This window comes from Dreissena polymorpha, chromosome 7, assembly GCF_020536995.1.
Source record: "Dreissena polymorpha isolate Duluth1 chromosome 7, UMN_Dpol_1.0, whole genome shotgun sequence".
Taxonomy (NCBI): Eukaryota; Metazoa; Mollusca; class Bivalvia; order Myida; family Dreissenidae; genus Dreissena; species Dreissena polymorpha.
This window is the reverse complement of record NC_068361.1, coordinates 44,300,805-44,318,087: the sequence shown is the minus strand read 5'-3', so window position 1 is coordinate 44,318,087 and position 17,283 is coordinate 44,300,805. Positions and strand designations below refer to the sequence as shown.

The 17,283-nt window shown below is 41.2% G+C and overlaps 1 protein-coding gene across 1 annotated transcript in view; it reads right to left on the bottom strand.

Moving 5' to 3' along the window:
* Nucleotides 1-2,869: 2,869 nt before the first annotated feature.
* LOC127839677 (cobra venom factor-like) overlaps nucleotides 2,870-17,283 on the bottom strand; it is a 44,868-nt gene continuing 30,454 nt past the window's right edge. The window contains exons 25-28 of the mRNA XM_052368060.1: nucleotides 8,027-8,229; nucleotides 6,907-7,558; nucleotides 6,203-6,847; nucleotides 2,870-2,907 (exon numbers count right to left, since the gene is read on the bottom strand). Of these exons, the coding sequence (XP_052224020.1) occupies nucleotides 2,870-2,907; nucleotides 6,203-6,847; nucleotides 6,907-7,558; nucleotides 8,027-8,229 (1,538 nt within the window). The remainder of the gene's footprint in view (nucleotides 2,908-6,202; nucleotides 6,848-6,906; nucleotides 7,559-8,026; nucleotides 8,230-17,283) is intronic.

Genomic DNA, 17,283 nt, shown 5'->3' with positions numbered 1-17,283 from the left:
GGCGCCCTTCGATTTAGGCCTAGCTGGAGCACTGCTTTCCTTATTTCCGAGTTTAATGTTGACTTCTGGCAACGACTTTAATAGTCCATTTTATGACCAATAAAAGGCATAACTAAAGTCGCAGAAAGCTTGACCCTCAGTGTCTATAGGGATTCAGTGTTGTTATACTTTCTGTTCCTTTGGGATTATGGAGTGTATACTATATTATTTATAATTTATAATATACTAAATAGCCCAATAGCCGTGCTAGGGGGACGCGAGCGGTGTTGCATGTAACATTATCACGATGAACAGACCCAATCAAACTGGGTGTGCTATTATATTTCTTGGATGCAGTTTATGCTTCCAAAGGACCACATTTTCAGATTATATTATGTACTGGTGTCATGGGGTCTATCTACCAGGGCTAGCGCTGTCCCAAAATTTCATTGAGCCAACCAGTTTTTTGTTTTTCGATGATGTTACTATCAACTTGTTTATATTTCTTTAAATGACAACAAGGGCATATCACATATCATAATGTAACATACAGTTATCATTATAGAAATTATTAGTATGGTACTTGTCAAAGAACAAACATAAGTTATTTTATAGATGTACATTTAATAGGGGTGTCGATTGTTCCAAATTTGAAATCCTGGAAATTAGGCCGGGGGTCTTGGAACCGCAGCCGCAGGAACCCAACAGAAATAAAGGGCAGATCCCCCACCCCATCCAGTGCCCTTACTAATTGTTATTTTTTATTGTCTTTCTAATTGTATTTTCAGGTGAATACAATTAAAAATATTATAAACCACACCGTCCGTATCACCGCATGTGTATTCGTCAATCTATTTATTCTATAAAAGCTTTGAAAATAAATTATAATCGACGAAAAATAATGTTTCCCAAAACGACAGTCCGAAAAATTGTATGCGTTTTGCACATTAAAAAAAATGTGCATATCGTTTGACTGCAGACATTGCAAAACTTAGCAAATATACAATTGGGTTGACATATTGCTTTACAATAGCATTTTTTGTAGGTAAAAAACAACTGATCACCTTTTAATTTCAAACGATAATCAGCAGAAAGGTGTAACATTGTCGAAATAGAAATCCTTTAATTCAGATCGATAGTTGGGAGAAAGGTGTTAAGTAATCAGCTTAGAAATAATTTATTTATTGTTACGCTTCTTTTGATTTGTAAATCTTTAAATAAAACGTTTGCCATCGGTCGCTATATTGTTGGTAGACGACAAGATCAACTGTTTATTCCAAGTGTACAGTGTCTGCGCATGAATGACCTAATATTATGTGTGAGCAAACTCAATGCTGATTGGCCAGCTACCACGTGCGCTTCAATAACAATAAAAATAATATGCGGATAACGTATACAGTTTATTGAGCATTGAGCATTGCAGAAAAATACCCAGTCCGTTTTTTTTTTAAGTTTGGGCTCACAAAAGATTAGGACCGGTGGCAAAAAATTAGATAGGGTCGGGCCACTGGAAACAAGCAATTATTTTTCTACGCCTTATACAACTTAGATGTATTGGCTGTTCTATGTTTTATTACGTTCCTTGATTTAGCTCTATCACAGTTTTCAGGCCTTTGATGGTCTTTCGACACAATTCCATAGCAACCACCGGACGCAATACATATCCTACCGTAACCCAAATTCGACGACACCTAAATTCGACGATGTTCTATTTTTATCGATTAAATGGATGATTATTGTCTTGGAATCATTTCAAAGTAATACAGCCGAGTTTAAAATTATTATTTTGTGCTATTAAACATTTCATTATTTCTTTAATTATTTGCTAAATATTGCTTTATGTAACCGTTACATCGTCGAATTTGGGTCACACCGGGATATTTGTCACTAAATTTAGGACAACATTAGCTAGAATTAGTGTTGATATGGACAGGGTAGATTTGGGTAATTCGTGTTTCCGTTGTTGATAAAACTGTAGTGTTTTTACGGTTAGCTCTTTGTGGGGTTCTTTCACAACAACTACAGCAATTACTAGCAACGACAAGATACTAAACTACTCACATGGGCATCAACTGGAATGCTCGTCAGGATGGCACCAATCGTCCTCGTTGTCTTCGAGGGAACTCGTCGGCTCGTCCACGTCACGAAATGGCACTATACATGTACTTCTGGGAATACACCTCCAGGCAAATACGTACTTAACCACACAGTCACCGGCTTACATACACATATACTTCTGGGAATACACGTCCAGGGAAATGCGTGTCATTGACACAATCACAGGCAACTCACAGACTCGCATACACAGTAACAGTCTCACTTATATCTTCTGGGAATGGCCTTCCAGGGAAATACGTGTTGAACACACATAAAATACAATATAATACAATATAATACAGTATAACCTATACTCAGGCTCACAATTACTCACTCAGGCTCACAATTACTCCAAGCAATACTCAGCTTGGGAAAATACGTCTACTCGCATCAGTCACCCGTGCATAAGAGACCGTACAAACTCGTGCTGCCCAGCATGCACTATTCCGATTTGTCGCTGGTTCCCAATCACGAGGTATGTGCGCATTTTGTAGACCGGGCACCGGCACAACACTCCTCCCACTTTTCTCCTTTTGGGACGACGCCACACAGCGAAGGAATCGTACCGGCGCTACCGATGAAGTAATAGTGCCCCTTGCGTAAGCACCTTGACCCAACTCCCCTAAGTCAGGTATAGCTTTCGTCCGACCTCTCTTTTGGCGCAGCGCCTGCCATAGACCACAACTAAAGTTAATGCATCTTTATTAAATGACCATTTGTGTTTAGCACCTTCGCACAAATATGAACGCATATGAGCCATAATCTTTGTTAATAAAGAGTTAAAAATAAAAGTTCACAATAAGGTCTGGTAACTCTTGCTCCTTTTCTTGTCTGCACAATAATTGGACAAGTGTACCCACCTTACAACCTATTTTCACAAATTTTAACAAATAAAATAACTTATCAAATAAAATCATAAAATATCATACAAATACATCCCCTCGCAGCCCAAATGAGAAGGCCTACGCCCTCTGCATGTGACTGCATAATATACAATAAAAATCCTCTTGGTTATATTAAAATAAAAATCACAAGAAACGTAACCGTCTAAGGCACCACAAATGCGTTAAAATAATATCTAAGTGACAAAAAGGTTAAAAATATAAGGAAAAAAATTCTTATTTTTGTCCAAATAATACATATAATTGCTTTTAATTTTATATAGAGAACGTACATTTTGCAACATAATCATTGACATTATATGGAGGAAAAGACAACTAAAATAAAACTATTGTACCCACTACATTCCTCCCACTTTTGTCCTCTTGGGCCGCCGCCCTACGGTCGCACCCAAGGCAGAAGAGATAGAGACCCAAATGGGACCATGATCCCCCTCCCGCAGGCACGGGACTGCCTTTGCCCAGCGGGGTACATACAGACCGCTGGGCTCTAGCGGTTAGTGACCAATATGTTTCTTGCATAAGAATATTTCCATCACATTAGTTAATTAAAAAAACATTATTGTCGGCTATCGTCCGACAATTGCTTAATCAAGAAAAAACATTCTTGTTGGCTTTCGTCCAACAAGTACAGTCACTTATGTATTAGAATGTTGAGATCACACTGAGAAATAATGTACTTTACAAAAATAAAAAATAAATAAAAGTGTACATGCACCGGGAAACAACTCCGGCCATTCAAAAAATTAAAGTGACGCTACGAGACAGTTGCCGTCAAGCACGGTTACACACAAATTTAAAAAGACCTGCAAATATTGTTTAAAAGAACAACTCCGGGAAATACCACTTCCGGCCAACAGTATTGAGTGTGACAGTGTTCGTCAAGCACTGTCACCTATAAAAAACAAACTCATGCGACGAAATTCTACGACATTGCTCGGCATATGGTTGGTAGAAAAGAAATTCATTTATAGAAAATTACGGAAATAAATGACATGATACAGCAATGACGAAGTGATTGAAGTTAGATCGACTCACAAATCTTAACATGGAAGGATAAAAGGTGACGGAGATGCCAAGACTGGGATATTGATGGGGAAACCGGGTTCCTATTCACCATCTGTGTAGTTACCACATCCGATGGTGCGGTGTGACAGCGGTCGTCCGACAATGTCCGACAATGTCACACCCGACCATAAGGAGAAAAAAAAACCCAACATACTTCACGGGAAATAATCGAACACATCCGTGACTGTGCAAAGCACTTCTTAGCGCGGTAATACAAAAATTACAGGAAGTTAAGCGCGGACGGCACAAGATAATTTGGGACGACACTTTATGCCTATTCATTAAACCCCCATTTCGCAGAGCACTGCTCAGATTAATTTCAATTTTATAGTTCCAACAATATTGCAATAAAAGACTGGGCTTAAACTGAGACAATAGGACATATATATTCAAAACAATCTAATCAAATTAATCAAAATGTTTAAGAGAACTATTACTTTTATACACCGCGTACTTTATGTAATATTCATAACAACAGCTTTTACTACCACCACTACTACTACTACTACTACTACTACTTCTGCTACTACTACTACTACCACTACTACTACTACCACTACTACTACTACCACTACTACTACTACCACTACTACTACTACTACTACTACTACTACTACTACTACTACTACTACTACTACTACTGCTGCTGCTTTTAGTGTTACTACTAGAGATACTCCGCGTACACCGTAATACGTTATCAACACCGCGAATAGAATGTCACTGCAACTTTACTGTAATTATCCCCTAGCTTTTTGAAAAAAAGGTGGGGATATTGTGGTGATCTCCGCCGTCCGTCCGTCCGTCTGTCCGTCCGTCTGTCCGTCCGTCTGTCCGTCCGTCCTGGCCACTATCTCCTCCTACACTAAAAGCACTAGAACCTTGAAATTTACACACATGGTAGCTATGAGCATATGTGCGACCCTGCACTATTTGGAATTTTGATCTGACCCCTGGGTCAAAAGTTATAGGGGTTGGGGTGGGGCCGCGTCAGAAATTATCACTCATTTTTTTAGGTTATTTTACATTTACTTCTTTATTTCTACACCGATTCACTTCAAATTGATACTGGACCTCACCTATGACAATACGGTCAATCTCAACCATGCATGGCCCCATTCCCAACCCTGGGGCGCCCCGCCCACATAGGCCACACCCACCAAAAATTTCCATTTACTATAATTTTTTCATTTCTACACGGATTCACTTCAAATTGATACTGAACTTTTGTTATGACATTAGGGTCAATCTCAACTATGCATGGCCCCAATCCCAACCCTGGGGCGCCCGCCCACATAGGCCACACCCACCAAAAAATTCCATTTACTATAATTTTTTCATTTCTACACGGATTCACTTCAAATTGATACTGAACTTCTCTTATGACATTAGGGTCAATCTCAACTATGCATGGCCCCATAACCAACCCTGGGGCCCCGCCCACATAGACCACACCCACCCAAAATTGCCTTTACTATAATTTCTTCATTTCTACACCGATTCACTTCAAATTGATATTGAACTTCTCTTATGACAATACAGTCAATCTCAACTATGCATGGCCCCATTACCAACCCTGGGGCGCCCCGCCCACATAGACCACACCCACCCAAAATTGCCTTTTACTATAATTTCTTCATTTCTACACCGATTCACTTCAAATTGATACTGAACCTCTCTTATGACAATACGGTCAATCTCAACTATGCATGGCCCCATTACCAACCCTGGGGCGCCCTGCCCACATATGTCACACCCACCCAAAATTGCCTTTTACTATAACTTCTTCATTTCTACACCAATTCACTTCTAATTGATGATGAACTTCTCTTATGACAATACGGTCAATCTCAGCTATGCATGGCCCCATTACCAACCCTGGGGCACACCTAGGTCAAACATTCGGCGTGGGGATACGCGTCGGCCTCTGCCGCGCCATTTCTAGTTTTTTTTTAAATTGGGGGTCTTTTGTATTTTGCATTGTTTTCCTAGTTTTACTAACAATTAACCTCGCCATTTACAATTTTAGGCGGTACAGATTTTGGAAGTTAGACGCTCTGGTGGTCGCCAACCTAATTTCCACCGCTGGGACCGCTCCCAGCGGCGAGAACTAGAGGGTCGCCACCCTTTGGAACCACGCCTAACAAGTCTTCGAACACCACCTTCCCAGCTGTCATCTGGGGTAACTCGGCATCCGCATGCGCCGCCCTTATGGCGGTCACACGCGGCAACTTCTGTCGCCCGTCTGACAGGTACTGACCTTCCGGTGGCCGGAGTAGTTTCAGCAGCTTTTCGTTGGGCTATTTTGGCCCTCACCTGGTCGGCCCTGTCGGTGGCCATGCTTTTAGCCGCCTCCGCAGACTGAACCGCAACGCGCTGCACGCGAAATTCATCATCGCACACAGGATCTCCATGGTATCCTTCAGTGCTCTCGCCAATGACCATCCTTGGATCACTGACGACATCTGGCACTGTTGGCAGCACCAAGGGAACTGCATCGTGCACGTCCTTGGCATGCTGCACCTTCATGCAGAACTGGGAAACCGGACCTAGCTGGTTTACATGATCCACTTCCGGTTGGCCCAACTGCTTAGTCGTCGCAGCTACCACAACGGGCTCCTTCTCCTTATGGTTGGGCAAGGACATGGCATGAAAATGTCCCCAGTTGGAACCATATCTGCCGCGATACGATCCCTCAGGGCGGACTTTTGAATTTTGGTTCCGATGCCCACGTGCACCTCCGCCACCCGCACCCGCAGGATACATAACCTGGCGTTGGTCGTTGTACCACCGGTTCCGGACCTTCCCTGGGTAGGAGCACTCCACAGGGTATTCGGCATAGCCTTTTTATTTCGAAACGGCTTACCCGGTTGTTGGACAAAGGGATCAACGGCCGAACTTCCAAAAGAGTTTGACAATCTCTCCACAGCATCAAGCAACTTCTCGACCACCTGGGTCAATTTGTCGACCGCCGACACACTGACCTCATCCGCAGTGGGTGCTTTCTTCACCTCGTGAACCCACATTGACTCTTCTTGCTCAGTCTCCTGGGTATACCTCGGAGCCGCGGCGCAAGCCGACTGAACATGGCAATATATCTTCAGCATGTTCATCGCATCTCCCATAGATGTTGGTAACTGAAGACTAACATGCTTGCCGGCCTCCTCGTCAATCAAACCGTGACAAAACTTCGTCACTGCCTGTTCAGCGGCGTATGCATAGGGCAGATCACGAAACGCCGCTGTTGCCAGCTTCAGCGCCCGATCTGACCAATTGTCTAGGGACTCGCCTACTTCCTGATGGGCAACGTGGAAACGGCCCTGCGCGGTGGCGGTAAGCTCCCTGGCGCCAAAACGCTCCTGCAGTCGCTGCATTAGCTCTGCGTAAGGTACCGTCCCTCTCCCTTCGGTTAGCAACGCATAGAAATCGACCGCCTTTCCTGTCAAACACCAACCAAGGCAATCGGCGCATTCTGCGTCAGACCAATCTTGCACCCTTGCGTAGCGCTCAAACTTGCTCTGAAAAACAAACCAATTGCTCTGCCCATCATATAGCAGGCTCTTAGGCAATTTTGTCAGAACATCCCGATCTTTCTGTGTCGGGGGAATACTTGGGCCAGGAGGGTTGCTTGGTCCGGGCAAATTATTGAAAACCGGTGCATTGCTGGGTATGGAAATAGTGATGGTAGATGGAATTGGGACAGGTAGACCATTCGGGGCAAGAGGGCCCTTTGAGGCACGATGGGATCCCGTAGGCCCATTGTCCCTACTCTGGGGCAAACCTAACAAAGGGGGCGGGGCGGGGACGCTTGATGCGACATTAAACGGTTTCGGTATGCTTGTCATCATATTGTCCGGCTGTAACAACAGACGCTTTGGGAGCAAAGGCTTTGCAATCTGGGGAAGAAAATCGTCCCATTGAGCTACGTCCGCCTCAAGAGCCGAAATTTGGGCTTCTAGTTGGGCCCTCTCGTGATCCTAACTTACCGACTCCTTCTCGAGCACAGACATATCTATCCACCTTTCGTGTGGGTCCATGGGCCTATTTGCGATTGACCGCCCCATTCCACCCTCCCCAATATGTTCCGCCCCATCCCCATACCCCAGGGCTTCTCTAAATAATGCGGGGTTAGTACTAAAATCCAACTCGGTCATGTCACCAAAGGTCAGCGGCCGCCCTATAATTGCCTCTAAAGTATGTGGTAACAAATTTTCCGTATTTTCCCGTATCAAAACAATGGCCTGTGCCAGTTGTCTGCCCACACCCAGAATATTGCATAATCTAGTGGGAGTGTCGTAGTTCACTCGAATTTTTCTGGGGGCTACCAGTAAAAATGGTGGGGTATATCCACTTCCCATATCCATTGTTAATTTAGAACTTTACAAGTAAATATGAAAAAGTTAAATTAATAAACAACCTAAAATAAATGGGCCGAGAAATTCTGAAATAAAAACTTTTGTATATACTGGTAGGCAATTAAAATTTAATTGCCAAACAATAACCAATTAACAAAATCGCTATCGCTGTTGTTGCTATCAATAATCAATAAAAACTGAAAGTAAGAAACACGTCGCTTTAACTTGACGTTAAGCACTAATTTCCCGGGACCCAGTTTACATTCGCAAAAGCACTGCTATAAAAAGAATTGCCAAGGACAAAACTCGTGCGTGTAAACTTCTATTTCCTCGGACTTTAGTTACCGATATATCAGCAATTTACACTGCTATATACAACAGTCAACCAAACACGTTTTTCATGAACTGCTGCGCACAGAATACGCGCCAACTAATCACGGGAAAATTGCCAAATAAAAAAAAAACACGTGGCCATTCGTGGATTACACAAGCAATTAAACTGTAACAAACAGCATTGGAAAATCACGTTTCTTTTCGGCATTTGCGTGTGTAAAAAAAACGTTAAAACAGGCCGACTTTGTCCGCGATTTACAGGCCGACTACGACCCTGCCATAAAATATTTTGATATGGTTAGAATCTGTAGAGGATCTTCTTTACAACGGTACCATTATAATTAATATCGGACGAATAATAATGAAGTTATAACCATTTATATCGGTTCCGGGTTTTACCATAAAGATTTCCGGATAGTTCCGGGTTTTATACCTCGCCTGAAATAGGCTCACAATTACTCCAAGCAATACTCAGCTTGGGAAAATACGTCTACTCGCATCAGTCACCCGTGCATAAGAGACCGTACAAACTCGTGCTGCCCAGCATGCACTATTCCGATTTGTCGCTGGTTCCCAATCACGAGGTATGTGCGCATTTTGTAGACCGGGCACCGGCACAACAAAACATAGTCATTTTCCCAAAAATAATTATTTACCGGGGATAGTTCCGTTACTGGCAAAAGAAATAATGAAACAATGAATGTGTAATTTAATTCTCAACTCTCGCTTAACTCAACGTTCAATGGGACGCGCATAGTTCTTTTTATAAATTATGTACAAATATAATATGCTGTACATTGTTGTTTATTTACTCAAGAAGTACCAGAAAGAAGCATTGTTATGTATAAAGCGCTTTACTTTTTCAAAATTCTACATTAAATAAAGAAATATCGTATTTTTTGGTTAAGTGTACGTGCTTGATATATATTCATAAAATAGCAGTTTTTTTTAAACATTCGGTCTTTAACCTTTAATTTGATGCAAATGAAAAGAAGAACTGCCTTTTTTATTTTTATACTTAAATCAACATTTAACGAAGTAGTAGGGATGGTGGTGGTAGGGGTGGTGGTGGTGGTAGAAGGGGTGGTGGTAGTGGTGGTGGTGGCGGTGGTTGTGGTAGTAGGGGTGGTGGTGGTGGTAGTGGTGGTGGTGGTAGTGGTGGTGGTAGCGGTGGTGGTGGTAGAGGTGGCGGTGGTGTTGATGGTGGTGTTGTTGGTAATAGGGGTGGTGGTAGTAGGGGTGGGTATTGGTGGTGGTGGTGGTGGTAGTAGGGATGGTGGTGGTAGTAACGGGTGTTGGTGTGTAGTGGTAAGTGGCGGGGGTGGTGGTAGGGGTGGTGGTGTTGGTAGTAGGGATGGTGGTAGTATGGGTGGTATTGGTGTGGTGGTGTGGTGGTATGTTGTAGTAGGGATGGTGTGGTAGAAGGGGGTGGTGGTAGTGGTGGTGGTGGCGGTGGTGGTGGTAGTAGGGGTGTGGTGGTGGTAGTGGTGGTGGTGGCGTTGTGGTTGGTAGGGGTGGCGGGGGTGTTGATGGTGTGGTTGGTAATTGGTAATAGGGGTGGTGGTAGTAGGGGTGGTGTTTGATGTTGGTAGTGGTGGTGGTGGTGGTGGTGGTGGTGGTGGTGTGTAGTGTTGGTGGTAGAAGGGTGTTTGTGGGGTTTTGGGTGGTGGTGTTGGGTGGGGTTGTCGTTGGTGTTGGTGGTTGTGGTGATGTAGGGTGTGGTGGTGGTATAGGGTGGTAGTGTTGGGGTTGGTTGTTCATGCATTGTTTGGGGTTGGTGGTGGTGCTGGTAGGGTGGTGGTGGTGGTGGCGTTGATAGGTGTTAGGGGTTGTGATGGTGGTGGTGTTGGTAATAGGGCTGGTGGTAGCAGGGGTGGTATTGGTGGTGGTGTTGGTGGTGGTAGGGGTCGTGGTGGCGTGGTGGTAGTGTTGGTGGTGGGTAGTACGGGTGGTGGTAGTGGTAGTGGTGGTTGTGGGGTGGTGGTAGGGGTGGCGGTGGTGTTGTTGTTGTTGGTGGGTGGTGGTTGTAGTACGGGTGGGTAGAAGGGGTGGTGGTAGAAGGGGTGGTTGTGGTAGTGTTGGGGGTGATGGTAGGGGTGGTGGTTGGTGGTGGTGGTAGTAGGGGTGGTGTGGTGGTGTTTGGGGGTGGTGGTAGTAGGGTGGTTTTGGGTGGTGTTTGGTGGTGGCTGTGTGGTGGTATTGCTGGTTGTGGTGGTAGGTGTGTGTTGTGGTGGTGGCGGTGATGGTGGTAGTGGTGGCGGTGATGTTGTTGTTGGTGGTGGTGGTGGTAGACTGTTTTTGGTAGAATTGGTGTTGTTAGAAGGGGTGGTGGGGTGGTGGTGGTGGTAGTAGTAGGGGTTTGATGGTGGTGGTGGGTGGAAGTACGGGTGGTATAGCTAGATGGGGTGGTGGTAGAAGGGGTGGTGGTGGTGATGGTGGTGATGGTGGTGGTGAGACGCGACACGAGCAGCACGCTTCTCCATATCTCATCTCGAACTTGATGAGATAGTCCGATGGATTGAAGATGCTACAAAAGTTCCGCACGGTAGAAAAAGACAGTCCGGTGGGGGCGGTACTGCAGTAGTACATTCAAACCAGAAGGAACCATTGGCTGCACAGATTGTTGACGACATAATGGGTGCTTGTGAGGCTGGGCAAGGTAAGGTATCAACTGACATGCCTTTCAACATAAGTGGTGGGGATATATATGTGGTAGCTTTAGACTCATTAGCAATGAAAAAAGACGTTAGCGTGGACAAATATATGTGGGTAAATGACGGTCGCAGACGCTTTCCAAAGAAAAAACCAACGATGTTTAAGTCATTTTTCAAAATTAAATTAGTCGAAAACCAACATTCAAAATCTTTTCAAAAGCATATATACGAACGCTTAGAAAATGGAAAATTTGCAATTATACATTACCTTGGAGACCCCACCATATATACACCACTAGCACATGGGAATTCTAAGAGTAAGGAAACGGTGTTTATAAGAACAAATCCTTCTGTTATTGAACATATCAAGTCACGTGCTGATGATGAAACCGTTAGTGCTAATTTTATAGACAAAGAATTGAAATGCAAAGCTGAGAAAGGTACAGATTTTGGTGTAAAAACAGCAAGAAACGTTCGCCAGGTAAAAAATCATTTATACAAAAGTAGAAGTGAAAAACGTTATAGCAACGACGAAATATATAATCTCTGTGAAATTTCAATAGATTTAGAAAATTTTAACAAACAAATTGACGTCTTTCCATCCCTGGTGTGCATATCGGGGTTGGAAGAAATACTGACAGAATTCAATGAATTACTAATGTTCGACTCCGATACACCCCTAAACATGTTTTATGACACAACTTATAAAATGGGGCACTTGTTTGTTAGTGTTCTGTCATATCAACATATTTTGTTTGAAGGCAATAAAATAGTGCCCGTAGCATTCATGATGCACGAACGGCGAGACGCAAAATTCCATGAAAGGTTTTTCAGTGTTTTAAAGGAACATATTCCAAATTTAAAAAGAACACATTTTCCGCTAATTTGTGATCGCGAGGCCGGAATAAAATTAGCAATTCAGAATTCGCTACCCAACATACAAATTATTCACTGCTGGAATCACATACGAACAGACGTAACTACTTGGCTTAAGAAAACTAATGCAAAAAGTGATGATTTCTCCGTGTACACTAAACATGTGCAAGACTTAATGAAATGTGCAACTGAAGACGATTACACTGACCATAAATCTAAAATAGAACAAGAGTGGAGCCAGGAATTTAAGAACTATTTTGACAGACATTTGCATCAAACCATTTTGAATAATTCTGGTCGTTGGGTGTTAGAAAAATTAGGCATATACAATCCCTACTCAGGAATAACCAGTAACCCCGCCGAAGCAATTAATAATATGATAAAAGCAATACAACACAGGAAAGAGCTACCGGTAGATTTAATATGTTTAAACTTACTAATGTGTCAAAAATCAGTTTATGCAGACATACAATGTGGTCGAGCAGGATTTGGTAATTTTAAATTAAGAAAAGACTGTGAATACGCCAGATTAGACAGAAGTGAAATTAATGTACCCCCACATATCCGGTACACCGGATGATATTTTAAGACAAGCGAAAGAAGCACTAGAGCATTTCCAAAAATCAGGTGAAATTACTGATAAACCGATTGAAACCAATTTAATAACAAGAGAAAATGTCATCGACGGAGAAAAAAATAATTTGGAAATATTTAAAGATAAAAACATTACTTGTATTGACGATAAGGAATTAGGGGAAAGGAAGGGTATTGAAAAGAATATGTCCCAAAAAGCTTTGGCGGAATGTATTATAAATAATGATAAAATAAAATTAATCCCATCTATGAAAACCTTTATTGTTGAGGGAATACATGGCTCCAAACGTTTGGTGACAATCATGCCAAAAGAAACATGTAGTTGAACGTCAACTGGACTTTGTTATCACCTACTAGCGGTTAAAATGACTCTGAATATTGATGGAATCTGTGATAAACGCACGGTTAAAAATCTCACGCTTCTTCGAAAAAATAGCAAACCGCGTGTTGCCAAAAAAACGGGACAAAAGAAACCGAAAAAAGCCGACTTCGAAATTAACCCAGCACCCGATTCAATACTCATGACACCAACTGGAAAATCATGCGACACATCGCTGAAACAAAAGCTCGCCAATTTAATAGCATCAACCCCAAAAACACCAACGTCTAAAAAAAGAAGCCGGAACACCAACAATTCATTCACTTCTTGTAAACAAATAAAGTTTGACAACAATTTAAGTTCAATTGCAGAAGACGTTTCTCGAAGAAGAAAACCATTTAAATATAAGCAGCGATGATTCATTTACCAGTGAACAGACGTGTTTTAATCAAATGATCATTGATGACGCGGAAGACGATAATGTAGAAATTGCAAATATATATCTACAATAGATTTAGAGCTAGTTAAAAATCCATCCGGGTGGCTGAACGACCCAATAATAAACAAATGTCAGCAAATGCTAAAAGAACAATTCGCGCTTGACAGTGGGATGCAGAACACACTTCTTGCTCCGTACTTAATCATGATTTAGGTACCTGGGATATAAATAAACGTTTAACGAAACAAAATCCCACGTCCGCCCAAATACATTACAACGCCAGTAATCACTGGGTATTATCATACCAATCACAGAAAGATCGACATGTTATTGTGGTGGACAGTTTAAAATCTCCAAGAACTCTAAACAGTAGTATTTCAATTCAAATCGCTCAAATCTATGAAAATGGAGAGCGCAGTGTACAAGTACAAATACCCGACGTACAACGTCAACCTAATTACACAGATTGTGGTGTTTTTGCTATTGCCAATCTTACTGAGGTGTTACACAACAATTATGATGTAGATTTTTCAATTATCAGATATGATATACCAAGAATGAGAGCACATTTATTAGAATGTATTACTAAACAACAGTTTACAACATTTCCAAAAATAGAAAAATGCCAAAAATGCCGTGTAAAGTAGCAAAAAGTTGTTCTATTAAGATTTTTTGCGCTTGTAAGTTGCCTGATATAGTTGGCGATATGGTGGAATGTGACAATAACAGATGCAAAATGAATAGATGGTTTCACAAAAGATGTGTTGGGTACACAATGACAAACCAAGATGAAAAATGGTTGTGTCCATACTGCACATGGTAATTTGAGATGAACAAGCACTGAGATAAAGGTATGTGATTATGGTACAACAATTATATCTTAATGTTTATAAATATGATATCTATTTAGATATAATGTAATGATATCCTCCAGTACAGTTACTTTTATGGTGTCATTTCCATTATAACAAATTAATCTATCTCGTCCAATAAAATGCAATTTATGCCTTCGACATCCAGCCCCGGAAAAAGGGGGGGGGGATAACTTCCTATATACGGGTATATAGGGATGTGCCGAAAATACGGGGTGAGTTTTTCGACTAAAATTACTGTTATGGGTATGGTTTGAGAATCTAAGTATAGATATGTGTATTGAAATCCGAACTTTGCTTGTATTTAAATGCATATATATTTGAAAGTATTTTAAGTATCAAAATGGGTTTGATAAATTTCATACTGGATTTACAAATAGACAGATAATTCAATAAGTATACTGGACAAATCGTCATTGATTGCATTGGACTCCGAATATACAATTAAAAAAAACCTAAAGGTATATTTACAATGATATGCACAACCATTTTTGTACTGCCGTCACTTTTTCGAAATTTAATTTAAACCACACCATTATTGATAACGTTTGTTCGAACGCTAACCATTCTGACCATTTTTTTTTTACAAACCCGCGATCACGTAGAAGCGAGTTATTTTATGCCTATGGAAGTTTTCTAGTATGCATGACAAACACAAGATCCAAAATGCGTTTTGGGCTCGTTCGAATTTTTAACAAATATTTTACTGTTAACTAAAATGCCACGTCCGACTGTCATTAAAATCCAGAGAGTCAAACGAAATGCACATCCACATTATGCTCTCTTTCAATTTATCTTAATTTTTTTAACCACATACACATGTATGCTCTTTTTTTAATCTTATCGAAGTTTACAATAATGCATGACAAACAACAATCCTAAATACGTTTTGCATTTGATGATGCTTTGAATAAATAATTAACTGTTAAAAACAAACCACGTTCATATGTCGTCGCTAATTCTATCGAAAATGCGTTTAAACTATGTGTCGTATTCTGAGAAAACTGGGCATAATGCATGTGCGTACAGTGTCGTCCCAGATTAGCCTGTGCAGTTCGCACAGGCTTATGAGGGACGACACTTTCCGCCTTAATGGTATCTTTGCTAAGAAGAGACTTCATTTAAACGAAAAATGTCATAACAGTGAAGAGTGTCGACCCTGTTTAGCCTGTGTGGACTGTATGTTAAATATTTTGAGGTTAAACTAGTTTTTTTCGTCACTGAAATGACCACACACGATATACGTCACAAATCTCCTAATTTAAATGTAAAGCCACAAGGCAATGTAAATTAATAAAACATTATCTTATGAAAATGAATGAAGATGTTTCGATTAAAGATTTATAAATTTACGGAAAAAGATTTTATGTTAGTCAATTGTGTTTTGCTATGAGCAGGGATGTGCGAATAACTGTAAACTTTTGCTGAGCAAGTCATTCATGCTATTATACAGAATTGCAGTTTACCTACATATTTTTCAAAAGGTCAGATAGCTTAATTGGTAGAGCAACCCAGGCCGGTATCATTAGATGGCTCATGGGTGGGTTCGGGTTCGAATCCCGATCTGAACTTCGTAGGTAAACTTGTGGTTGCTAGGCTGGAAACGGATAGTGTGACAATTTGTTTTCGGCGGGGTTTTGGGCTAACCGTTCAGTTCAATCAGTTCGTCTAGTCACATGAAAACCGTTTAATATGGCCTGTTTGTTGTTTAATTGCTGATTAACATATTTGACACAAATCGTGCAGTCCCGCTTTAACTCCTTATTTATGTTGGCTATATTTGCACTTTACCGGTACGCTGCCATCATGGATTCCGAAATTTGCGCAACTTAAAACTAATTATAAGGGCTTGGGTTATAGTGCGTACCGGTAAAGTGCAATTGCCCCGGACTGTTTAGTTGCTCTTATCCGCAGATGGTATTCGAACCATATATACTTCAGATGTGTGCCGACATAAGGTGATTTTATCTATTTTACAAAACAGCAGCTTTTGTGCGATTTTAAAACAAAAAAGTTACTTAGTTACAAGGACTGTTATGTTGCTCTTATCTGCAGTTGGTGTTTCGATCCATAAATGTTTCTTCCCGATTTGTGCAAAATAAGGGTTTATATGAACTACACGGTCGGCAAATTATCACCATTTTACAAACGGAAGCTTTTGTGGGCTTTTCAAACATTGCCTCGTGTGACCTTTTAAACTGCAAATATATCGTTCTAATCATAAAACAATTTCAATGAAATGTACATGTAATTCTTTGGAACGTTTTTCTAAGCAAGTTAATCATGCTATTCAACAGAATTGCAGTTTACCCATATATTTTTCAAAAGGTCAGAATAGCTTAATTGGTAGAGCAACCCAGGCCGGAAATCATATCTTATTTAGATGGCTAATGGGTGGTTTCGGGTTCGAATCCCGATCTGACCTTCGTAGGTAAATTGTGGGTTGCAAGGATGGCAACGAATAGGATGACAATCTGTTTTGGGCGGGGTTTTTTGGGCTAACAGTTTCAGTTCATTAGGTCACATGAAACCCTTTAATATGGCCCGTTGTTGTTGAATTGCTGATTAAAGTAATAATTGAAAGTTCATTTCCTTACTTTTTAATAAAGTCTTACGAACTCCAGGTTCTTCTGCTAGAAGTGCCTTTAATGATTTAATTCAAATATTTTCTGTATATAAGTTGTGAGTTAGTTTCTTCACGGTGCGTATATTGTATATTGTCATCTAGAGTCCGTGGTTTCTTCTATTACAGATTAATTGAGCTCACTTTGATGCATCGCCTTATTTCATATATGCTTTCT